At 36.8% G+C, this 26703-nt stretch overlaps 1 protein-coding gene across 1 annotated transcript in view; it reads right to left on the bottom strand.

The window, feature by feature from the left end:
• The window catches only part of Klhl1 (kelch like family member 1), a 346069-nt gene extending 340058 nt beyond the window's left edge, over positions 1-6011 (bottom strand). The window contains exon 1 of the mRNA XM_037208360.1: positions 4706-6011. Within this exon, the coding sequence (XP_037064255.1) occupies positions 4706-5205 (500 nt within the window). The 5' untranslated portion in view covers positions 5206-6011. The remainder of the gene's footprint in view (positions 1-4705) is intronic.
• Between the last annotated feature and the right edge of the window lie 20692 nt (positions 6012-26703).

Genomic DNA, 26703 nt, shown 5'->3' with positions numbered 1-26703 from the left:
TTCTTTAATTTTGCCAAATACAAATAGACTAGATATTAAAACTATAATTCTTGCTTGATAAATATTTTGTTATAAGTAATTATACTATGTGAAAGTTAAAACCTTCCTTTTTGAAAAAAAAAGGGGGGGAAGTACTGTGGATGATTGCTGATTGGCCAGTAGCCAGGTTGGAAGTATAGGTGGGACAAAGAGGAGAATTCTGGGAAGTAGAAGGCTGAGGCAGGGAGACGCTGCCAGCTGCCACCATGAGAAGCAGATGTTAAGATACCAGTAAGCCATGAGGCACGCAACAACTTATACATTAATAGAAATGGGTTAATTTAAGATAAAAGAACTAGATAACAAGAAGCCTGCCATGGCCATACAGTTTGTAAGCAATATAAGTCTCTGTGTGTTTACTCGGTTGGGTCTGAGTGGCTACAGGACTGGCAGGTGAGAGAGATTTGTCCTGACTGTGAGACAGGCAGGACTGGAGAAAACTCCAGCTACAGATACTTCTAAGAATCAGAATTCCTAGAAGAAGCTATATCCGCAAAGGCTGAAGAGAGATTAAAACTGCAATGCTGTGAACAGCTTTAACTGCTGCAGGTCCAGAGCCTAATTATGCTTTATCCTGGGCTATCTAGAGCTCTCTAAATATAGCCATTCTTTTCTCACTCCATCCAATCAAACATCCTCTGACTAATAGATAAAGGACTTTGGAATTTATTAACTTCACTAACCCCTGGTTTCCACCAAACTAAAGGCTAAGAGTCATCAGATAACATCCGATGTCTATAACTGAGATTTCTTCACTTTGCTGTTCCTATCTACTTAATGTTTCCACCAATGAATTTTAAAGGGACTTTGACTCATTGCTTTCTTTTTCAGTTACTATAAAAATTGCATGAAACTGCTTCCATATTGGAACATAGAATTTGGTGTAATATAAATTTTTGTTCCAAAAACACAGTTACTCATATTTGGCTCGAGAAAAAAAAAAAACATCTCTTTTCCTCTTTGAAGTAAGAATTGTGTTGTTTTCCTTTTTTATGAATACTCAATCAGTGAGCATTTTATGATATAGATCATGATCAATAACTCTTTGAATTTATAGTTATGATTCAGTAGACTTTTTAGAGGTGAAAATAATAGAGCAAGGAACATTGACCAAATGATCATCCTTTAATTTTACCATATTCAGTGATTTCAATGTTATGAATGAGTGGATTATATGATGAAAACCAAAATCTTAGAATGTGATAACAGAGGAGACCATTGGGTTGGAAGAAGGAATTAACTTAGAAGAGGAACAAACATTGGGGATAGAAAAATGTGGACAGGAACAGGAAAATCTCTAAGGAAAATAGTTGATGCTCGAGAAATAATGAAGATATAAGAATGCTGATGGTGATAAACATGATCCTTGTGCGTTTACTTGCACATGCTAACACATGGAGAGCTGTTCTCCTAAGATAGAAAAAAAACTGAATAGCATAGAAGGGAGCTTCATTAAATTCTGTATGTATTACATTTAAATTTTCTTTGCTCCATTTACCTAGAGGTCAGATGGAAAGGTGAATGAATGAGACAAGACAATGAAGGTTTAGGCTTAGAGATAGAAATGCAGAATCCTTGTCTATGGATGGTCACTGAAAACATGGAGACAGAAAATTGTACTCTAAGTATCTTGAAGTCAAAAAGAGCAAGCCAGTAAAGCATGGAATAGAATTTTCCTACTAGGATCAATATACTAGGATCAATATAAGCTATGATATATATATATATGATATATAATATATATATATATATTACAAATATAAATCTGAGAATACATTAGTTTTTGTCTTTTTACATAATGTATGAAATTTTGGAAATATATCTGGTGCACATGGAATTATGTATTTTAAGTAAGTTTGGACATAGGTATATGTAAATTAGTGAATAAGAATATAGATCATCAACTTATTGTGCAAACATTTTCTAAGGGATATGATCAACAAATAGAGTACTGGACTGTTTACAGTGGTATAAGGTAATAGGTACTCAATGTAGTAGTATGGGGTGAGATGGCAGAATTCTTGTAGTAAGTTAGTTTATGTCTTTCTGCTCATAACATCTCTCTGTTTCAAGTCCATGAAAATCTGAGCTTTTCAGCATTTGAAAAGTTATGAGTAGCTTTCTTCTAAGTGTTAAAAACAAGTTTAATTAAGTGAGGATTCACACTCATATAAAACATTGATTCTATCTCCTGACAGACCTAATAAAGAGAAAAGAAAAAAAAAAAGAAACAATAGAGAAAAGGCTCATCTTTGCTTTATGGTTGAGATAAATTTTACACTATAGAGTTGATGGAAAATATGACAAATATTAGGTTCATATCAAAGTTTTTATATCTTAGAGACACAAACAAGAAATATCATTATGTGGTTATTAGTTTGTATAGTCATTCAACATTATGAATACTATGCAGCTTTTCTAATGTTAAATCTACATTACAGATTAGTTAGAATAAAGTTCTAAATTACAATAAAGTGTTTCTTGAGTATTTTACTTTGGAAGTCCTTTATCTCCTGGGCAATGAGCCCTACTCTTATCAGATATTAAAATATCATGTATTGAGAATGACTAATTGCTACATTTACTGTGTCATTTTCAGTCATGAACACTGAACCAATCTCCTGTAAAAGCATAAAAAGACAAACATGCTCTCAGAAGTGACTAAAATGAATGTCACATCTATCTGCATTTCATAAGAAATTTTAAAAGCAATTGGAGTTTATATTCAACAGATTCAACATGCAAAACTTCTTGATACTAACTCCAACAGTAAAGAGGATGTGGAATGGTACTTGCATTTTATATTTTCAGAATTCTTATCACTTACAACTTATTTTCAAAAGTAAGCCTGGTAGATTATTCCTAGCTGGGTTGTTGGTTATTTGTTTTATATTTTATTATATATAATTATAATCTATCACCTCAGTTCTTTAGTATTTGCCAATTCCAACTTTAATGAAGACTTTATAAAACACTAATTCCCACACTACTTCACTCACTAAAATATTGTTATACTTAAATGTCAGTTATTTCTTGTTTATTTGAAAATTACATTTGTGTATGTGTACATATCTACTTAGTACACTATTTTCTGAGCTGTGTGGGTATCAAATGTTTTTCTAAAGGAAGAAAACATGAATTTGAATTTCTGCAAGTGTCTGGAAGGAGTTTTAGTAGCGACTATGAAATGTGTGTGTGTGTGTGTGTGTGTGCATTCTAAATATTTGCATTTATGTGTAAAATTATTAAAGAACAAACAAAAATAAAAATTTTACTATAAAGTTATTCCTTTAAAATATAAGAGGTGACTGGTAAATATTTATCAGAAATTCTCCATTCCTTAAAGTTTTGAGTTTATTCAAAAATCTAGGAGAATTTAATAGATTAAGCATTCTATGTACTGAAGAGATGAGCTCTCACAGTTTATGGTATTTATCGCATCTGATTATTATGTATTTAGTTAACTATTTTACTTCATTGGACAAGAGAAAAACTTAGATTTAGACCTCACACGTGGAAAACTTCTGACATATATGAACACTGTAAAATTTTTTTAGTAAACAATGATCTTGCATTGCGTGAATCATATTAATATATCATTAGAATATGTTCAAGGCTCTTAAATTTAAGTTCAGAATTATACTATTGAAAACATTTTTAAAGATAATGATATCATATAATATTCTGTATCATATAATATCATATAATATTCTGAGATTACTCAACAGTTTTAGCTTATTCATTATCATTTTTGAGAATGTCTACTGTATTTCTTCTGTAATGTATTCTGATATCATATGAATCTAAATGCAAATCCTTGCATATCCTCATCATATGCTCAGACAAAAATGTTATATTTAGAATAATAATGACTCAGTACCCTAAAAATTATAAAACTCAAGAGTTACTTGTGTTCCACGGATTTTCTCTATCTTCAGTATAACAGAACTCCATGCAAAGTGTCACGCTTGAAATAAAGTGGAAATAAGTGTTGCCTGCGTATTCTGAATGCACAGTTCTAATACTGAGCCAAAAGAAATCACAACAAATGTCCTCTGCGGAGTTGCATGCTAACACTTGCATGGAGAGAGGCAACGGTGAGCAGAAAGTAGTACAAGAACAAGGATTATAGTTAGCTTAGGGTCACACCAGTTTGGAGGAGAGGCAGAGTTACGTCAGTGTTGTTCTTTTTTTTCCACTTTGTTATTCTTCAGACACAGAGTAACGCCACACGGATTTGAGACAATCACGCTAAATCAGTCATGGGCTGAATACATGAATTGCACTTTGATGGTGTTCAAAGCTGACTTCACCCAGAACAGATAAGGGAAAGACATATTTTAATAACAGAGGGTGATGGAAGGACACTCTAGTCTATGAAATATGAGAACTCTTGAACTTGAAGGCTCCCCCAAATGTATGCATGTTCACTGAATAGTTGCAACTCTGAAAAGTTATTAAAAGAGCATATATATGAGCCAACAGAAATGAATGAGCAAAGTTTTAATGAGATGGCAACTTGGGTAATAAAAAACAGGCTAGCATCTAGCTTAAAATTTCACCCTGTAGCTTTCTACCCTTAGTGAAGTGGGAGCGAACAGGAGGTGGGTATGATGACAGGAAACCAGGAACTCTTCTGACACCTGCCCGGTGGGACTTACTGTACCTGTGTCCACATCCTTCACCTGTTGCCTGGATGGAGCTGGCAGGCTCCGCTTGGAGCTCTTTCAGGGCCAATCCTTTGTCCTGTGGTCCAGGAAAGTCCATGCCTGTCACCACCTCCTCCTCTAGGGACTCCACGTAGAAAAGAGTCCTGGCTGGCTGCTGGGTGCCCTGCCCGGGAGCCCCTTGCTGTAGCCTCGTGGCAACTGGTAGCAAGGTGCCATTCAGCGGATTGAAGGGAGAGGGTGAAGAAGACGATGAGGACGAGGAGGAGGAGGAGGAAGAAGGTTTCTTCCAGAAAGCGCTCAGACTGCCCTTTTCCTGGCTTTTGAGCAGCCGACTCTGGCTAGGTCCCCAGTGCTCAAAGCTGCCTCCACTGTCCGGTTGCAGGCAGCTGCCCCCGGCTGGGCTACCACCCGAGGCCGGCGAGGGATGGCTGAAGAGTTTCCAGCGGAGTCGCAGGATGTGCTTCACATCGAAGTCTTTTCGCCCGGAGCCCGACATGCTTTATGCACGGAGAGCCAAGGGACTGCAGCCCACACACCAGTAGCCTGGCGGCGAGCTTTCTGGGGAGGCCAGTGGCGTTTGGAGAAGGAGCAGGAGGCAGGATGCTCTCCGTGTGCACGGAGTGCCAAAGGTGGCCAAGGGGGCTGCGCGCCTTGCCGGAGAACACACCAGCACGGTGAGCGCGCTGCAGAGCCTCGAGGCTCACTCCGGGTCGTTTTCCCAGGACCTGGGCTTTGGGAAACCTCCGGTCTAGCACAGAGGAAGTCCTGGGGCACCAGGAGTTTATAATCCAGAAAGAGCTTGCAGGGACCCCCCGTGGTGACCACCCGGAGGGAAGAGAGGCTGAAAATGCTAAAGGGAGGGAGGGAAGTCTGCGCTCTTCCTAGCTCCAGAGGTGGTGGCAGCTGGATCCACCACCCTGATGAGGAGAGCCTCTATTCAGATCTCCTGTCTTCGCTGCTGAGAGTTCGCGGCTTGATGAGTGCAGAGAGAAAAAGCTCCTCAAGTCGAGAAGTAGTGCATCCCCCCCCACCCCATCCCCCCAAAAAGCCAGCTCTCTGCACCTGCTCCCCTGTCCCTGTCCTCTGGGAAAATACCCTGATAGCTTGCCAGGTGTCCAAAGGAAAGTCAAATGCTTTCTGAGATGAAAAGAAGGGGCGGTTTTATATAGTCAGTTTGTAAAAGAGAAAAATAAATATCCCAGGAAGAACATAGAGCAGCCGAAGAAAAGCCCGCCCGCCCGGGAATCTGTCAAGGTCCTCACTGTATGATTTTTCTCTCTGCCTCAGCGCCTCCTCCTCCTCCCCTGTGACGCAGATGTGCACTGGGGCCTATACTGAGAGATGGAGGGAGGGAGGGAAGGCTTCAATCTTCTTTATGCAAGTGAGTCTGCCGCTCTTATTGTCCCCGTGCGGACGTCCTGTCACCCTTTTTCAGCCTCCTTCCTCTCTACATTACTGTATGGCAATAAAAGTAAAGCAAACAGGCAAAAATGCTTTAGCATCAGTAAACACCAAACATGAATCATGGCAGTGGCAACTTAATAGGCCGCCGCGGTGTGCAGGTTGCAGGTTAATGGCTTGAATTATTTAATAAGCCACATCCTTTAACCTTTAGCCTCCTTTCCTCTGTAGTGAGACACAGGAAAAAAAAAAAAAAAGTAGCCATGCTGTCATCAAAGTGTGATGATGCCATCTTCCTGGCACTTACGTTGTGATTCTGATACTAATTTACACAGACATTGCTTCACCCCCAGGGACCAGAGACTCACGGTTAAATTTGAAGATAGGCTGACTACCAGCGACAGGCTTGGTAAAATCAGTATCTGGTGGGAGCTTCAGAAGAAAAACAGCTTGTGGTGCAGAACAAAAAAAAAAAAAATGGAATGAAATGATGACAGAATATTTGAAAGAATAACTCTCTTACACAATCATGGTATTAAATGCGCAGGAGAGTGTGGACAATAAAGAGCACAACCAAAGGCCACTGTCCTGCAAATAGATGCCCGGAAAGGGAGGGGGTGATTTTGCTTCAGAATGGTGAGGACTGTGATTCCTTTCCATAAAAATACTTTAAAATGTCTTATCTTGCCCTTAATGAACCTTTAAAATAGGTCCCAGTATCTTTAATCAAGGCTAGGTGATCAGGAAAGCTGTCTGTTCCCTACTCATTCAACCAGGAATACAGTGGTGTCCCTTCTTATAATTCATGGGGTAAGCAACTTCCAACGAAGCATAGGCATCAAACACCACAGTGCAGGTAGATGACTCTTCTGTTACCCCATTGCTGAAGAGCAAACTTACGTAGATATAAAATTAAAATCTGAAATCTTCCTTAGATAGGATTGAACATCTTAATGAAATAAGAAATTTTAAGATCACAGAGGCCACAATTTCAAAGGAGGAAAATCTCCATTGTGTGTTTAAACATTGATTTAAGCAGGGACAACTTACTGAAATCCCTTGTGCTTAAATTTTTCACTCACTATTTGGTGATTAAACAAACAAACAAACAAATGCAAAGCCCTTTGAAAGCAAACAGGGGTCACAGATCATTTATATCCAAGAATGAAATCAATAATTTGCCTTAGTGCAAAAATAATGGGCATCCAAGCATATGAAACTACATGTTACAAACAGCAGAGAAACCTACCTTACACAAGAGATAATGTAGAAATTTGAATTTCCTCCAATCAATTGATTTCTGTATAAAGTGCTACCCTACAGATTTTCTAATTTGATTTTTTTAAATAAGATTATGTATACAAGTCTACCTTTGCTTCATTAGATAGTACTTAATGCCATAGTAAACTGGGACATAAAATTAAATTACTGTTAATGAGAAATTTATTTTTTATATTCTCACTTTTCTTTGAAATTCTGATACTACTGTCCATAGTTTAGAAATTATCCCTTTATAAATCAGTGTTTTCTATGAGTTATATGATATGTATGGTTGAATTTTGATATATTCATGAAGGTGAATTTAGAATATTAAGTCATATATAGTAGATGATTATTATAGCCAGATTTTGGTTCAATCACACTCTTATGGCAGACCTATAGTAATGTTCACTATTTTTGAAACTCACTACTTATTATAAATATAACTACTTTTTCTGTTGATCATTCTAATCTGAATATATTATATGTGTTTGAAATAATTACCCTTCCAAGGAAGATATATAAACACCATTAACCTGAATTACTTAATCAAAACATTAGAAATTACAAAATAAATTTTTCATGAAATCAAGTCAGACTGAAATGATCGGCAAATATTGCCATGGCCTGCACAGCCATGGGAATGACAGAAACATGGAAAGGTTGAAATGGTAGACAGAGACACAAGACTATGGGTTACAGGATAGACAAATTTTATTTTTCCCGGTGCTGCTTATATATTGTTTAGCTAGCTACAAGAAATGGCATTACAAGCAAAGCTTAAGCAGTCTCTTTGACCCCCTTAGCTAAGATCTTCCACACTGCCCTGCTACAGGGCAGCCTTGTTTTGCCCCTGGAAACATTCCTCTAGTTTCATTCTTACTGTTTTCTCCCAGCCCAGAGGCTAAACCTGGCTGAGAGTTTGTGCTTGAGAAAGAAACTGCAGACCATCTGGACATGTCTGAAATGATTACCCTTCAAAGAAAAATATATAAATATTATTAATCTAACTTACCAAATCTAAGATCAGGGCTTACAAAATAAAGGTTTTTTTTTCATGTAGTTGTTTATGAAATTATGTTAAAGTGAAATGATTGGAAAATATGACAATATTACTTTTTAATGCACTTATGAGAAACAAAGAAAGAACAGAGAAAGAAAGGAAGGAAGGAAGGGAGGGAGAGAAGGGGGGAGGAGGGAGGGAGGGAAGTACATTAGTGAGTAGGGAGGAAAAGTATGTGGACAGGAATGAAGCAGAAAGAAGACTTAATTTGTTTGGATCTCATGAATTTTTTTGATATTACAAAAATCCTTTCAAAAATCTTTTTAAATATTTCACTGTTTATTTATCTACTATTCAAAATTTAATTACCACATGTTGCTGGAGGGCTTCTCTCCAGGTTCCACCAAGCCCCGCAGTCCCACAATCCACGTATAAAATAATCACTCAGTCACTTATATTACTTATAAACTGTATGGCCATGGCAGGCTTCTTGCTAACTGTTCTTTTATCTTAAATTAACCCATTTCTATAAATCTATACCTTGCCATGTGGCTGGTGGCTTACTGGCGTCTTTACATGCTGCTTCTCCTGGCGGTGGCTGCAGTGTCTCTCTCCCCTTTTTCCTGTTTCCCCAATTCTCCTCTCTCCTTGCTGTCACCATGACCAGCAGCATGTGAAGACCCCCGGTAAGCCACCAGCCACGTGGCAAGAAGCCTGCCACGGCCATACAGTTTGTATGCAATATAAGTCTCTGTGTTTACTTGGTTGGGTCTGAGTGGCTATGGGGTGACAAAGATTTGTCCTGACTGTGGGCAAGGCAGAAAAACTCTAGCTACAACCACATACATACCAGATCAATTCACAGTAGCAAAAAAGATGAAAGAATTGTCCTCCTGGCAGACTGTTGGGAGTGTTCACACAGGAAAACTATTAAACTTATTCAATTTATAATTGACTTGTGAATCAATTTAACTAAAATTTCAGACAAGTAATTTTACAGAGAACACTAATATAATACAATAATTCTTAAGAATACTAACAATAATGCTACAGATTACTTTAAAGACAAAAGGGATTCATATATTCTAACACTATTGTTGACATAAAATAAACTTCATTCAGTCAATCAAGGTCTTTTATGAGTATCCATATGACTGCCATAGTTGTCATACAATTCAAACAAAAAGACAGAGAAAACATCACTAATTACCACAGCATTCAGATGTTAAACTACTCATACAACAATTAAATCTAACTGTTGTTAAATGTAACTATTGGAAGAACTCTATATGTCAAATATTTGTGTAGTAAGAAAACAAATTTGGATTAAATTAATTTCTTGACTAAAATTCTTACTTTTCCTAATTATTTTCAGAAGAAAATCAATAAAGTTATGCAAATTTGAGATTAGTGACTGTTTCTTTTAGACATTTTTGACAGCCATTCTGCATCTGTGAAGATGTTTTTAAATAATACTGTATAAGAATTACCATTTTAACAAATGCTCATATTAAAAAGTTTTTCTTTTCAGAAGGATACTACACTTTATTTTTAAATTAATGTTGTCAAAATGTGTATTGACAGAAACAAAGTATTCCAATTAGTAAATACCATGTAAAATAAGCATTCAAAATTCAAGATTTTTAAATTAAATCAAGATAATTTTGTAATGTACCTTTTCAAAATGCTTGAAATAGTAGCACATGGGAATAATCTTTAATTATTCTATGTGTAATGTATATTTGTTAAAACAAATAAATGCAATCAGTACACAATCTAGGCCTATTAAACTTCATGATAGTATCACAGTGTCTTACAGTTAAGTAGCAATTAAGTAACATTTTAATAAACACTTATAGTTGTTAATTGCTCTTCAGGGGCCATTTTTATTCACTCTATCTCTGGTTACTTGACCTATTTGATTTATAATGTAAATTAGTAAATGAATTGCATAAGTGTATGAAATCAGAATAACATTTAAAAATACTTCTTATAAAATCTTATGTTTTGTCTCTACCTAGTTCCCATGATAGTTTTTAGAAAGTTCAAGGTAATTTATGGAAATTCATTATTTTCAGTTTTTTATTGGCTATTATCTGGTTGATCCCATATTCATAGAATATGATTCATGCAAATATTGCATTTCATATGGATCTAGGTCTAGAAGAAAAGGTAAATATGCAAAGACAGATATATTTAATATAGATATGCAGATACTTAATAAAATATTTTAATCACATTTCATTTCTAAGAACATTTTGCACTGTATATAAAGATTTGTTTGTACCAACTTATTATTTCATACTACAGCCAAATACTTTAAAAAAAACTTCAACTTCTAAAATTTATAAATGTTTCACATTTGTCTAGTACAAAAAAAACTGATTTCATCACTTTGTGTGACACACTTAAATTTATCTGTTGGACTGATGTAAATCTTTTTTTCTCTGAAAACTAAATCACTATAGTGAAATATTATGGGGATTTCACAGCATGCACAACTAAAATTTAAATAAATTCCAAATCTCTGTGTGTGTGTGTGTGTGTGCGCGCGCGTGCGTGCGTGCGTGTGTGTGTGTGTGTGTGTGTGTGTGTGTGTGTGTGTGGTAGGAGCATGTCTCTATCCTGATAGATTTGAAAAACATGAAGTCACATGACAAGAGGCTTGCCATGTGGGCTTGGCTGTCTTGCCCACAAGCTCTTAGGACTTGCTTGACTGTCTCTGCTCCCCATACATGTGGGTGGTGCTACCTCTGGACTGAGGATCCTAGGTGCTAGAGGAAAGAAGACTGACCAAGCCTCCAGAGTTAAGTCAGTAAGTAGCACACTTCCGTGGTCTCTCTGTCAGCTCATGCCTTCAGGTTCCTCCAGGGCCTGAGTCCCTGCCTTGCTTCCATCATTCCTAAGCACGTTAGTCTGAGATTCAGTGAAAGACCCCAGCATACTTGCTTAGCCTAACGCCATTTTGAGCAAGGCCTGAAAAGTACGGGGAAAGTTCAGTTAGAGGACATGGGCACAGGAACAAACAGGGTATCTGCGGTCGGCCACCTGGCCCCAGAACAGGGAACTAAAAGGTCAGAAAAACAACTTGTACCCTAGATAAGAGCCAAGTCAGCAGGCGTGTTGAGCTCGGGGAAAAACCACGAACTGTCCTGAGTTTGAACCTGGCCTCATATGAATCGTCCAATCAGAACCCTGTAAACCATGCTTCTCGCTTCTGTACCCGCCCTTCTGCTGCCCGACCCTATAAAAACCCTCCACTCCAGCCCATCGGCGCGCCAGTCTCTTGAGCCTCTTGAGTGACTGTGTCGCCCCGGGTACCCGTGTTCCTGAATAAAGCCTCTTGCTGTTTGCATCTGACTTATAGTCTCGGTGTGATCTCTGGGCGAGGGTCTCTCCAGAGGGAAGACTACCTTCGGGGGTCTTTCATCAGGATATGTAAATTCAATCCTTTTCTCCTCATGTTGTTTTTAATCATGGCATTTCATCACAGCAGTAGTAACCCTAAGATAGCAACGTCTTCTTCAGGGTTGGCATGAGAATGCTGACAGTGTGTGTCGAAATTGTCCACTGTGTATTTTTCTCCCTAGAGGTTTACATCCCAAAAATTGCTCCCTGTCAGAGACTGCTCCCACTGATGTTGGCTAAACTTGCTTCCTTTCTCAGCTATATATGATAACTCTCCTTTCTTGTTTATCTGTACATAATAACCCTGTGTACAGTAATCCTGCCTCCTTCTCAACTTTATATAATGTACAGGTTGAGTTTCCAGAGTGTCAAGATTCTCTATCAAAGAGCGTGGATAATCTTATCCTTGCTTTTCTGTGTCCATGTGTCTGTCATTTCTTCATTCCTTCATGTCCCTCATCCGAGTTTAGAGACCTGACCTGTTGAGAACAAGACAGTTTCTAAAATTCTAGTTTACTTCAGTTTTAGTATATATTACTAGATCAAAATTATAAATGAAGATGGTAATAACAAAAAGATAAAACTCTTGACTATATTACTTATGTTCTCATGTCACACAAAATAATTGCTCAGAATAAACACAGAGAACTTTTTTTTCCAACAGTTAGATACAGAAAGTTTTATAGAATATCACTTTTTTATGAAAACTAAGAAAGTTATCATTTTGTGACTTTCTGTTCAGATCAAATTAATTCATTTCTAATCTAAATAAAATAGAACTCTTACAAAATATTGTTAGGTCAGCATTATAAATGGTGGTTAATTCAGAAACTCACAACTGATCCAAATTTAGATAACAAGTGTCCTTACCAACTTGACTTTATCAGGTAAAATAAAGCATGGTAAGCAAAACCCACCAAGTAAATATAGACACCTAAACAGGCAAGAAAATCATAGAAGAAATATAATGCTTTAATGTAAAGGAAGTTGAACTTAAGGTTGCATGAGAATGAAATTTTACTGGGAGTTGGTATGTAAGGAGTGTCCAAGCAAACTGAAAACACGTGCTATTTAAGTATCAAATACCATGTCCTAGGCACAGGCACCAAATATCAAAGACATTGAGGCATGTGACATAACCTGACATAGATAAGGGGTCAAACATCCTACACGTGAAAAGAGCTGGGTGTTATCTAAGGAAGGCAAGAGATATTAGTTCATAACAGGACTTTCAGTAAAATGCAGAAACTCAAGCTGTGATTGAACGGACTGAGAAACCAATGAAAGATGTAAAGCACAGGTATGTTATACATGTGGTTCTAGTGTCCTTCTGATAATTTTGTCAAGAATGAATAGATAGCCAGGCGGTGATGTCACAGGCCTTTAATCCCAGCACTTGGGAGGCAGAGCCAGGTGGCTCTCTGTGAGTTTGAGGCCAGCCTGGTCTACAGAGCAAGATCAAAACTACAAAGAAAAAAACCCTGTCTCAAAAAACCAAAAAAATAAATAAATAAATAAATAAAAGAATGAATAGATAGAACAAGGTAGATAAAAGCAAACAGTCATAATGCTATAAAATAAATAATTAAGGAGTAATGTGAAATTTGAACAAAAGTTCAGTAAATTCTGCATTTGTTAAGTAATATTTTTCTCAACAATAATAATTTTCTTTTCAGATATATCTTTATGCTGATTGTGTCTTATGTCTTAGACATTCTTGTACTTACTTTGATACTCAAGGACAGAGTCTCCCTCCTTATCTTCTTTGCTCTCCTTCACTCCTCCCTCCTCCCACCTCATTCACTGGTGCAGTCTCATTCTAGTGTATAGGACGAGTACTTTTCAATGATAATTTATTATATGTAGGAGATTTGGAAAAAAGAAAGTTTCACATGTTTTTAATATGACACACAAATGTAGAGTTTCAAAACCATGTCTGTTAGATTATCAGTTCATTAATTTGTTTGACTCTAGCAATATATAAATATTATACATCTGTGTATCTTAATTATTTGAAATAAAATAAACTATGTGTCTGTAGCATTGTTTACACTGTAAAGAGGGTCAATTAAAGCTGCCCATTACATTTCATGGACTGTTGAAAATATTAGGGCTAGTGTAAGCAGTCATATGTGGACTCTGCATACAGATTTGAATAAAAAATACTATTTTTAGTTAGTTTTATCATATAAATTTGAATGTATTTCTGTATTATGCTGTGGGATGGTCTGTATGTCAAATTTCTCTGATTGGTCAATAAATAAAACACTGATTAGCCAGTGGCCAGGCAGGAAGTATAGGCGGGACTAACAGAAAGGAGAATTGAGAAAACAGTAAGGCAGAGGGAGACACTGCCAGCCTCTGCATGACAAGTAGTGTGTGAAGATGCTGGTAAGCCATGAGCCACATGGCAAGGTATAGATTTACAGAAATGGATTAATTTAAGATCTAAGAACTAGATAGCTAGAAGCCTGAGCCATAAGGCCAAACAGTTTAAACAATATAAGTCTCTGTATTTACTTGGTTGGGTCTAAGCGGCTGTGGGACTGGTGGGTGTCAGAGATTTGTCCTGACTGTGGGCCAGGCAGGAAAACTCTAGGGACAGTATCACATTTGGTTTCATTGCTGTGAATTGAACCTCAGGCCTTTAATATGTGTTAGAGCACCTGATCTAACACTGAGCTACACCCAAATCCTATAATCATATATTTCTGAAAAATCTGACTAAATTATACACAATTTAAAACAGCTATTTTACCTTTCATATACATTTAATTTGGAAAATTATATACACGGATCTGGGTTATGGTTTTTCTATAAAGTATGCTACTGAGAAGTTCGCGTGTTGAAATATTGATATGGAACTGGAGATGCTGCTATTGGAGGTTTGGGGTAGTTCTGTAGGAAGACTATTTTAACTGAAGTGAATCGCAGGGTATGAGTCCTTGAGGGCAATATCTTGCACTAGTTAAATATTAATGAAAAAGTTGAATAATTTGCAGAATAGTATCTGATATCCTTAGAAAAATTTAGTGATTCATACACTGTCAGGTACCAATTACTCATCAATTCTTTTCAGTTTCTCACAGTCCAGTGACAAAGATTTTTCTTGTAAGTTTTACTTTATTTATTCCCAAGTTTTTACTAGTTCCACAGATCCTATTAAGAGTAAAAATATTTGTCAACTAAAGCAATTATCATAGTATATTTTTCTTACATGAGATAGTTGTGGGGTGTGCCTAATATACAGTCATCTTTGCATATTGAATATTAATAAAAACATTGCAAGACTGATTTTCATTTTTTTCCATTCACCTGTAAAACTGCAGATTAAAAACAGTCTAGCAGAAACAGAACACTCTGCCCTACTGCAAGTACTTCAGTTCCAAGTGATTTTATTTTTTACTACTTTTAAAACTGAAGATTCCTAATTGGGAAAACTATGATTAACTCTTATATATACTATAAAATAAAAAAAAAATCTTTGATTAGTAGTTTTAATCTATTAGCAGTTTAATCTATATTTGTCTATAATTATTGAAAATCCTATGATTTCTAAAACCATCAAAAACTTACTAAGAAATGATATAATGAGTACTGAGTATCAGCTATCGATTCACCTCTGTGCACTGAATGAAACATGAAAATATTTCTATGGAAGAAAAATCACACAGTGTAAAGATTTTTAACTTACTGTTAAAGCCACAAAAAAATCTTTGAAATGCCTGTTTTATATAGTGTACATATGGTTTTTTACAAGTTTTTACAATGATTTTAAACCTTTTCTTCCCAAACTCATGAAAACAAATATTTACACCCACATAGTAATCACATATGAAGTTTGAAGGGATTCACATAAGTTTGCAGTCTGTTTTTAAATTTGACTCTAATTAAGTGTTTTGAAGAAAATACTTTGGTGAAAATTTTAGAGAGCATTGATTGATTAATAGTGAAGCATGACAGGATTTATATTATCAGAACTTTGGTTCCTCATTCATAATCATCAGAAGGAATCTTGAAAGTGATTTTGAAGAACAGTTACTATACTCATTAAATTTTAAAAAATGTATTTAATTCTTATTAATTATTATATTTTATATGTATTAATAATTAATAATTATGATATTTTTTGAGATAAGGCTTCTCTGTGTAGGTCTGGTGGTCCTAAAAGTCTCTCTATAGACCATACTGGCCTGAAATCAGAAATCTGTCTGCCACTGCTTCTTAGTGCTGGGAATAAAGCCATGTACTACCACCACCTGGAAATTTTTAAATTCTTATTAACAACTTTATATTCAGACCTGTAAAGGGGAGGTGGAGACAGAACAGCAGGAAAGTGGGAGAAAGAGGGAACTGTGGTTGGCATGTAAAATGAAAAAATAAATAAATAAAAAGAAGTAGAAAAATTATACTACAGGGACTGGAGAGATGACTCAGTGGTTAAGAGAACTTAGGACTCATAAAAGATTCAGGTTTGTTTCCTAGAGCTCACACCAAATGGCACATAACCTGCTATTACTCCAGTTCTAGGGAATCTGACACCCCCTTTTCATCTCCATAGGCACCTGTACATGTATGGTACACATACAGATGAACATACATCCACACTCACTCATGCATACACATGTGTACAGGTGCACACACACAGACACCCCCCCCACACACACACACACATACATTTGTTTGTAAAGTTCATTTAGTAAAGGCACTGGAACTGTAATGAAAAGTTGTACACAAAACTGTCCTTAGAGAAAGTTTGAGTATATGAATGATCAATGGCATTCTCATAGTCTGACAGAAGGATGCAAAGATAACCATTTGGGAAATAAAAATTATCCCAAATATATTATTTTAAGCAACCAAAAATTCATCATTAAGTAATGAGCAGTATACATAAAAAGGGAAGCCCAAGGAGAAAGAAACTATTTGCACAAAGAAAACCCTAGTCATAATAAATATTTAACTCAGTGCCTGTGGTTCTCACCACAAAACCCACTTAGCTGAATTACAGTATTTATTTAAGATCAAAATCTGTAAAAACTGCATAATTTTTGTGCTGTTTGTAATTTGTAATCTAACTCCAGAGATATCATTTTAGAATATACTAAATATCAGGTGTGGGGTTTTTAAAAATGAGAATTTTTTTTTGATGAAATAGAGTCATGATTGAATAGATTTTGTTGATTTAGTTAAGCAATGCATTCAGGTGAGTAATGTTAAATACAATGGAAAGTATTTGCTACTGAATTTTATTTGTTGTATCTGTTCATTTTATTTACTTAGCATTCTAATGATATACAGTATCATTCTTCCTATAGTCTTTTCTGCATGGGGCATTAGTAAGTAAATACCATTTTTATAGAAAGCCTCGGTAGTGGGTTTCAACCTCCTTCTTTTACAGGACAGTAAAAAAAACACAAACAAGAAATAATAAGTAATGCTATAAGGATATAATTGCTGTGTAGAAAAATGAAGCAGAAAAGGTAGATGAATTCTGTGGAGGCTTCAACAATTATTTTAGACAATATGGTTAGAGAAATGTCTGCCTGTTAAAGTGACTTTGGAGAGGAAGCCTTAATAAGGTGTGGGCGTGTACAGGAAGGTTTCTGGTTTCCAGGGCAATAGTCACCTCAGCATCAGGAGTGCCAGTAGAAAGGCTCTGGGGCATGGTTTCAGCATGTGAGAGTTTCCAAGACTGAAAGGAAAAACAATTTGAATGGAGAGCTCATTAAACTGCTATTCCTAGTTGAGAAAAACGTGCCATCACTCAGAGTGGTTTTTGGTTTTGTTTTTATTTATTTATTTTTTTAGCTTGCTTATTTGTTTTCATCCCTGTCTTTTGATTTTATCATGAAATCTGTCTTAACTCAAGACTTCTGTTTAACAGTCTATGTTAATATTATTGTTTAGCTGACGGTTGGGTGTTGTCCTCTGGCTTCCTAAACAGTGTTCTGGCTTCAAAGTATTCAAATACATCTTTAGATAATTATTAACATATCTTGAGTATTCAGGATATTTGATGATAAACTGCAAATATGTTTATATATATATATATAGTTATATATATATATATATAGTTATATATATATATATATATAGTTATCTATATATGGCATATAATGTGTACTTTTATGATATTTTTCTTATCATTGTACTGAAATACCAAGAAGTACCTTAAAAGAGAAAAGGATAACTGTGGCTCTCCATTTGAGAAAGGTATACTATTTTTCTTTTCTCAAATAGAATACATTTTACAGAGTTTTCAGATAACTAAGAAGAATTTAACCCCAAGCAATACTGTGTAATATTGGAGTGTACTAAATACTAAGTGGTGGTTTCATTTTAGAATTAGCACATGGAGGCCAAATTATCATCTGTTACTGACTGAGAAGATGTGTAGTAGATGAGTGAAGTCATTGTTGCCATATACCTTCTTGGTTTATGACATGTGGATTTTTATGTAGATCCATTTTTAAACATTTATTTATTTATTTTATGTCCCTTCTGCAGTTACCCCTCCCTAGTCTCCTCTCAGTCCTTCTCACAGCACCCCTCTTTTCCCACCCGCCCCCAGTCCACTCTTCTTCTATTTCTGTTTAGGAAAGGAAGGCCTCCAATGGATATCAACAAAACATGGCATATCAGATTGCAATAAGCCCAAGAACCTCCCTTATTAAGATTGGGCAAGGCAACCCAGTATGAGGAATAGGTTCCCAAGTGCCAGCAAAAGAGTTAAAGACAGCCCCTGTTCCCACTATATTAAGAGTTCCACAAGAAGACCAAGTTATACAACTGTCACATATATGCAGAGGGCTTATGAAAGTCCCATGCAGACTCCCTAGCTGTTGATTCCATCTCTGTGAGCTCCACTAAGCACAGATTAGATGAGCTTGGCGTTTTCTTGTAATGTGATTGATGCCTCTGGCTTATACAGTCCTTCCTCCCACTTTAGCAGGATTTCCAGAGCTCAGCCCAATGTTTGACTGTCAATCTCTGCATCTCTTTCACTCAATTGCTGAATGAAGACTCTCTTATGACAACTGGGCTAGGCACCAATCTATGAGTATAGCATAGCTGATAAGCACCTTGAATGAAGTGGATGGATATAAGATTAACTAAAAAAAAAAAAAATCAGTAGCTCTCCTATATACAAATAATAAAAATGGGCCAAGAAAGAAATCAGAGAGCCAATACCCCTCATAATAGCAGCAAATAATATAAAACATTTTGGTATAACTCTACCCAAGCAAGTGAAAGAGCTGCATGAGAACATCAAGTCTTTGAAGAAAGAAACTGAAGAAGATATCAGAAGATGGAAAGATCTCCTCTGCTCATGGATCAATAGGATTAACATAGTAAAAATGGCCATTTTACCAAAAGCAATATACAGATTCAACACAATCCCCATCAAAATTCCAACAGCATTCTATACAGAACTTGAAAGAATAACACTCAACTTCATACAGAAAAACAAAAACCTCAGGACAGTTACAATAACCCTACAAAATAAAAGAACTACTATAGGTATCACCATCCTTAATCTCAAGCACTAGTACAGAGCTATGGTAATTAAAAACATCATAGTATTGACATAAATACAGACCAGAGGAATTGAACTGAAGATCCTGATGTAAATTCTCTTACTAATGGACACCTGGTTTTTGACAAAGAAGCCAAAATTATACAATGGACAAAGAAAACATCTTCAACATATTGTGCTGGCATAACTGCATGTCAGCATGTAGAAGAATGCAGATAGTTCTATATCCACCACCCCGAACAAAACCCAAGTCCAAGTGGATCAAAGTCCTCAGTATAAGTCCAGATACACTGAACCTGACAGAATTAAAATTTGGAAATAGCCTTTAAGACACTGGCACAGGAGACAACTTTCTGAATTGAACACCAATTCAGTGCATATTCTAAGACGGACAATTAATAAATGGCGACTCACGAAACGGAATAGTTTTTGTAAGGCAAAGGACACTGTCAATGGGACGAAACGGCAGCATACAAAATGAGAAAATACCTTCACCAACTCCACATCTGACAGAGGGTTGATTTTCAAAGTATAGAAAGAACTCAAGAAATTAGACATCAAATAATCTAATTAAAAATGGGGTACAGATCTAAACAGAATTCTAAAGAAAAGAACTTCTATTGACCAAGAAACACTTAATGAAATTCAATATCCTTAGCCATCAAGGAAATGCAAATAAAAGCAAATCTGAGATTCTACCACCTGTCAGAAAGACTAAGAACAAAAAGAGAAGTGACAGCTCATGCTTGAGAGGCTATGGAGCAAGGGGAATACTCCTCCATTATGGGTGAGAGTGCAAACTTGTACAGCCACTTTGGAAATCAACATCTAGGTACATTTTAATTATAGTATTAAAACCACATAAACCGTAGTAATATCTAATTAGTTTTTAAATGTTCTCAGGGATTTTGTGAGGTGGATCAGTGTGTAAAACTTTTGGCTGCACAAGGAGGAGGATCAGTTTCATCCCTGAAACCCACAGTGGAATCCCATTCCCTTCTACATAAGCAAGAAGAATAAGAAGGGAAGGAAAAGGGGGAGGGGGAGGACAAGAACAGTGAGGAATAGAAAGAGGAAGAAAAGGAGAAAAAGGATGAAGAAGATGTAATAAAGTTTAAGAAATCTTACATTCCCTTTAAATGATCTTTCATTATATTGTTACTTTTATAATATTACAAAGCTATATTTTATGGCAGGATTTGTCCTAAGGTGATAGGACACACACATTTCTACTTATCCTGGAAAGGATCAGATGACAGGACAAAGTAATGATTCCACCACATTTCATATTGGTGAGTAAATGAGATTTTATTGATGTCACTTGCAGGAATATGCATGAAGGATTAGTTACAGAAAGGGTGAGTCAAAAACTCCCAAATCTCAGAAAAGACTGCCCCAATTGCAACCCTAGATTTCTGGGCATAATTTCCAGATATCTTCACATGTCCATAAGCTCTCTTCTTTCAGCATGTGGCTGCTCACAATCTCCTCCTTCAGCATGTTCTATTGTTTCTATAAAGCTGGAGAGGAGGCTTTTGAGCATCTTCCAAATTCTTACTCTCTCACATGTGTGATGTTTTGCTTCCTTAGGGAGTCTCACAAGTCTCACCCTTCTTTCTGGATGGAATGCATGGTTGTTTGAATGAAAATGTCCCCCATAGACTCATAGGGAGTGGCACTATTGGGAGGTGTATTGTCGTTTTAGGTGTGGCCTTATTGGAGAAAGTGGGTCACTAGGAATAGGCTTTGGTGTTTCAGAAGCTCAAGCCAGGCCCACTGGCACTCTGTCTTCCTGCTGTCTGCCTATCTTAATGTAGGACTCTCAGCTATCTCTCCAACACCATGTCTATCTGCATGCCCTCTTGCTCCCATGTTTCCTACTGTGACAACAATGGACTAAACCTCTGAACTGTAAGCCAGCCCCAATTAAATGTTTTTACTTATAAGAGTTTCTGTGTTCTTGATGTCTCTTCACACCAATAGAACTCTAAGAGTTTATGTTTTGGAGAAGTTACTACACAAACTGGGACTTAAAATTTGATTTACCTGACAGCATTCTTTTCATTAAATTGATGCACAAATTACTTTCCAGCCAGTCCTTATGGCCATTAAGTGGAACTAGGAATCAGAAAAAAAAAAAAAAAAAATGGAATCCACTTTGACAAGATTATTTTCAGAAGTTGGATATCTACATGATGTTTCCACACACTGATCTCTCCACTCTTGTCTTTTACTCTATCCTTTGTTTTTCCTTCACTTAACTCCATTGACATATAGCAAGACCGGATCTTATTTATACGGGGAAGGAAAGTACACGTGGTTAGAGGAAAAGGAGGAATCCATTGCTATAGAAGTAGAAGTGAGATGAAGTACCCCCCCTTACTCCATGTTGAGTTGAAATTAAAAATACCCAAACCCTAAAATCTCAGTAGTAAATGCAAAGGGTCAGATTTTTATAGAAATATGAATCATTCAGAAGGGTTAGCACATGCATAATATAGCATACACATGTAATAATACGGATAATTTTCATAATATAAAATTGATTCTTGGGCATATTGTTTGCAGAAAAATATTGAGTTTTCCTCAACAATGACTTTATACCCCTTATGTCTCTATATTTCTTTAAAATTTCTAGAACATTCATACATAGGAAATCACCATGGAATGTTACACTTACACATTTTTAAAATGCAAATAATTTTCTTCAGTACACTATAATTTTGAATTTGTTATTATTGTGTATACATATAGTGAGTCATATTGTGTGCACATGTGTGCATGGACATTTGGAGGCCAGACTTGGACACAGGATGTTAACAGAGGAAGCTCTCCTCTTCTCTGACTTAGTCCCTTGAGGCAGTCTCTTATGGAAAACAAAGCTCTTTGTTTCAGCTATAACAGCCCACCACCCAGCTTCTGGGATTTGCCTATCTCTTTCAGTCAATGGAAATATTAGGGCAACACACAATCCTCGGTAGGTTTTGTGTTGCCACTGTGAATCTGAACTCAGGCCCCCTTTTCTTACAGCTAATATTCTGTAAGAATATTATTTCCTCCAATATCTACATTGTGTTTGTGAACACCATTGTATGTGATATTTAAATCATAATGTATGATATTTATTTGAAAGGTGTTTATATCCTTGTTTTACTGAAAATTAATATGTTGAGAGTAGAATGTTACCATTTGAAATATAAATTTTAAGAATAACGTTGATAAATTTATCTCTGTGTGTTTGTTCACATTTTAAAATCCAAGAAATTTGCTATTATTACATATTTGCCTTTGAACACCTTAGGATTTTCTTTCTAATACTTTTTTTTTCTTTTTTTATTATTATTATTTATTTTACAATACTATTTGGTTCTACATAATAGCCACAGATTCCCTTGTTCTCTCCCTTCCAGCCCCCCTCCCCTTCCCCCCAGCACATCTCCCATTACCACCTCCTCCAGATCAAGGGCTCCCCCCGAGGACTGGGATCGACCTGATAGACTCAGTCCAGGCAGGTCCAGTGCCCTCCTCCCAGATTGAGTCAAGTGTCCCTGCATAAGTCCCAGGTTTCAAATAGCTAACTCATGCAACGAGCTCAGGACCTGGTACCACTGTCTAGATGCCTCCCAAACAGATCAAGCCAATCAACTGTCTCACCTATTCAGAGGGCCTGATCCAGTTGGGGGCCCCTCAGGATTTGGTTCATAGTTCATGTGTTTCCATTCATTTGGTTATTTGTCCCTGTGCTTTATCCAACCTTGGTTTCAACAATTCTCGCTCATATAAACCCTCCTCTTTCTCACTAATTAGACTCCCAGCGCTCCACCTGAGGCCTAGCCATGGATGTCTGCATCCAGATTCCATGTGGTTTCTGGCACAACTATTAGGGTGTTTGGCCATCCCATCACCAGAGTAGGTCAGTCCCAGCTGTCTCTAGACCATTTCTAATACTTTTTTGTCTGTATTTTATAAACCCAAGAAACGTCCTTTATTTGTTAAGTGTGTGCACGCATATGTGTGAGTGAGTACACATGCTCACCAAACACATGAAGAGGCCAGAGTAGGAGAGCATGCATCTGGCTTCATTGCTCTTGTCATTTCAACATTGAGCAGCTCACACATTGAACTTGAAGCAAAGTTGGAGGCCAGTAACTACAGTGATCCTTCTGTCTCTGAACCACACAGGTTCCAGGTGTACACATAGACAAACTTGGCCTTTTATGCATACTAGATGCCTGAAAGTCATGCTTGTAAAGAAAATAACCTTACCCATGGAGATATCTCCCCAAGTACAACTTTTTCTATTTAATAGAAGATAATGATATACATTTTCTTTAAATAACTGCAATTAAACTCTCAAAATTTCTTTGTTAGAATCTATATGTGATCTTTTATGTTAGTATGCTATAAGGATGTTTGATACCTTATAAAATAATGAATATTATTTTTGTGGATGTTGGAATTGTCTTCATTAGTGTCTGAGAGAATTAAGTACATACACAGTATTGAAAATGGTTCGTAAGCAACTTATGATATCTTCTCCTAAACTTGTTCTCCTTTTTTAAAAGCAATGCTTATACAATCACCAATGACACCTACAATATGTGTTTAGAAAGGTTTACAGTTCTAACACAAGAATGGAGCAGAATTAAACTTGGAACAAGGTAGGAAAATGAAGACATTGTGCACAGAGACCATTGTAACTGGCATGGAAATTAATACCTAATGATATATTGGAGAACAGTGACAGAGTTGCTCAACTAGATATTAGACACTTTCAGATCCTTTCAAGAGAATCGTGATAGAGTATACATAAGTTTGACATATGGAATATGTTCTTTTTAATCCAACATATGTGAAGCTATCCAAACTTCACTAGTTACTTGTCTTCCTTCTTGTTAGGAAATTATCATTGCCTGTTAAGTCCTCAATAAGTAGGCTACAATCCAAATAATGACATATGTTAGGTATAGGATAAGGGGATTAGGGGAATGGAGGGATCTCCCTAGAAAGCAGAAATAGAAAAATAGTCATTGATGGACAAGATGTGGAGCAGAACAGGGAAATCAAAAAGGAAAAGAAAAGGAAGAGGTGGTAAGGAAAGAATCCTGATAGGGTCAGATAAAACTAAGGTTCATTTGAGGAGTTGTATCAAAATCTAATACACTGGATGCTTCTTAGAATATATAAATATATGAAAGATATCTAAATTGGAATCATCAAATAGCAGGGGAGACTAAGGCCAAACTAAACATTTCTCACCACCAAATGAAAATTCCAGTGCCAGAAATGGGTTGCATCTAATTAGTTGTTGATCAAAGGGGCCCCATGGGAATTCTCAAACAGCTAAGGCTATTGCAAAGGCTCTTGATTGCCCTCCACAAACTGATGGTAAGGCCCTATGCTGAAGACATCTGCACAAGGCAATGGAGAAGAGAAGCTATCCTGGTTTCCACTTAGTTCGTTCATCCCTACAGATTAGTGTTTATGATACTGGAAGGTACTCATTATACTACCAGAGGAGAAAGGTAAACACCAGCAGTTACAAACTCTGTGATCTATAATGGTAGCTTGACATAAATTATGCTGCTACAATAGTGGCATATAAGTTGTTTGAATAACCAATCACTGTCTTATTGTAATTAAAATCCAGTCCATGAGAGCGAACCTCTGCTCCAAATTGTCCAGTGGGCCAAGAACCTGAGACTAGATAGACCACGAACCTAAGGGAAAACCAAATACTACTCTTCTGTTAAATGAAATTAGAAATAAAGTGATTCCTAATGACATTCTGCTATGCCCATAGATCAGTTTCCTGCTCAGCCATCATCAGAGAAGCTTCCTCTTGTACTAAATGGAAACAAATACAGAGACCACAGCTGGACCCTATGTGCAGAGTGAATAGAAACATTTAGGAATATGCAAAGATGCATGTTGCCAGAAGGAGGATATTTTATAATATAAGAAACCTCTCTCTGTGATAGTGTACATCACATTAAACATTCTCAAATCTTGCCTGATCACAAGAGATGGCCAGTTCAAGCCACATGGTCACTATTGCTAGGAGTTTTGGCTAGTGTCATCCTGTAGATTCCTGGGAGTTTTCCTTGCAGAAGGTTTTTAACCTGACCCTGAAATGTCCCCTGCTGCCCATTGGGACACAAACTAAGCCAAACAACCTTTGACCTACATCCTATTCTGCCTCTAGGATGCGCTGGGTTAAGGGTGGCACAGAGATTGTGGGAGTGGCAAAAAAAAAAATGAATGATCGAGTCTGAGACCCATACCTTGAGAGTAAGCCAACCCCTGACACTGCCTGGAATTCAGGCCCCAGAGGCTGGATTGCTCAGAGATTTAGGATAAAACCAAAAATGACTGGAGAGGAAAAAAAATGTCAATGTAATGATGCCTAGTCAGTGCCTGCCCAATTATCATCAGAGAGTGGTCATTTAGTAACCGATAGAAACAGATGCAGGAACTCAGGGCCAAACATTAGGCCAAGCTTTGGGAACCCTGCTGAATATAGGCAGAAAAGATTTTACCAGCCGGAAAGGTCAAGGACATCACAAGAAAACCCACAGAATCAATTAACCTAGGCTCACAGCAGCTCAGAGATTGAACTGACAATCAAGGAGGGTGAATGGGACCAAGCTAGGCCTTCTAATTATATGTGACAGTTGTATAGCTTGGTCTACTTGTGGGACTCCTAAAAGTGGGAGCAGGGGCTGTTCATAAGATTTTTTACTGGCTTTGGGGACCATATTCCCCAGAATGGGTTGCTTTGCCAAGCCTTACTATGAGACTAGGAGCTTAGTCCTACCTCAACTTGATGTGCCGCGTACAAGAGAGGCCTGCTCCTTTCTGAACAGAAATAGAGGAGGAGTGGATTTGGCGGTAGGTCAGAAAAGAGTTGCAGGGAGGGAATGGAAGGAGAGGAGAGAGAAAAAACTGTAGTTTAGATGTAAAATAGTTCATTAATAAGAAAAAAATTCTGAAATCTACTTATTTCTCTCCATTATCAAACTCCCAAAATCATGTTATAAATATCTTTTAATAATGATAATGTAGATGTCTCCCCATTCCTTTTCTTTGAACTGGGAAATTCCTTTTCTAGATTTCAGGCAGAATTGTGTTACTATTTCTTAAGTAGTCATTTAATTTATTAAACTAAGCTGAAACCCTGACATGGCCTGTGGTATCCAGACAATCCTGAGGGCTCCTAACTTTTCTCCTATTGCATTTTATACATTTTCCTGTATACTCCCTACACTCCTGTATTAATTATTGCTTTTTTCTGTCTAGTCCCGGTTGGATCAGTTAATTTTTCCTTAGTATTTGGAGCTCAGCCCAGATAGCACCATGTCTTGAAAACATTTTCCAAGCAA

This window comes from Peromyscus leucopus, chromosome 9 (genome assembly GCF_004664715.2).
Source record: "Peromyscus leucopus breed LL Stock chromosome 9, UCI_PerLeu_2.1, whole genome shotgun sequence".
NCBI lineage: Eukaryota > Metazoa > Chordata > Mammalia > Rodentia > Cricetidae > Peromyscus > Peromyscus leucopus.
This window is presented reverse-complemented; position numbering and strand designations above follow the sequence as displayed.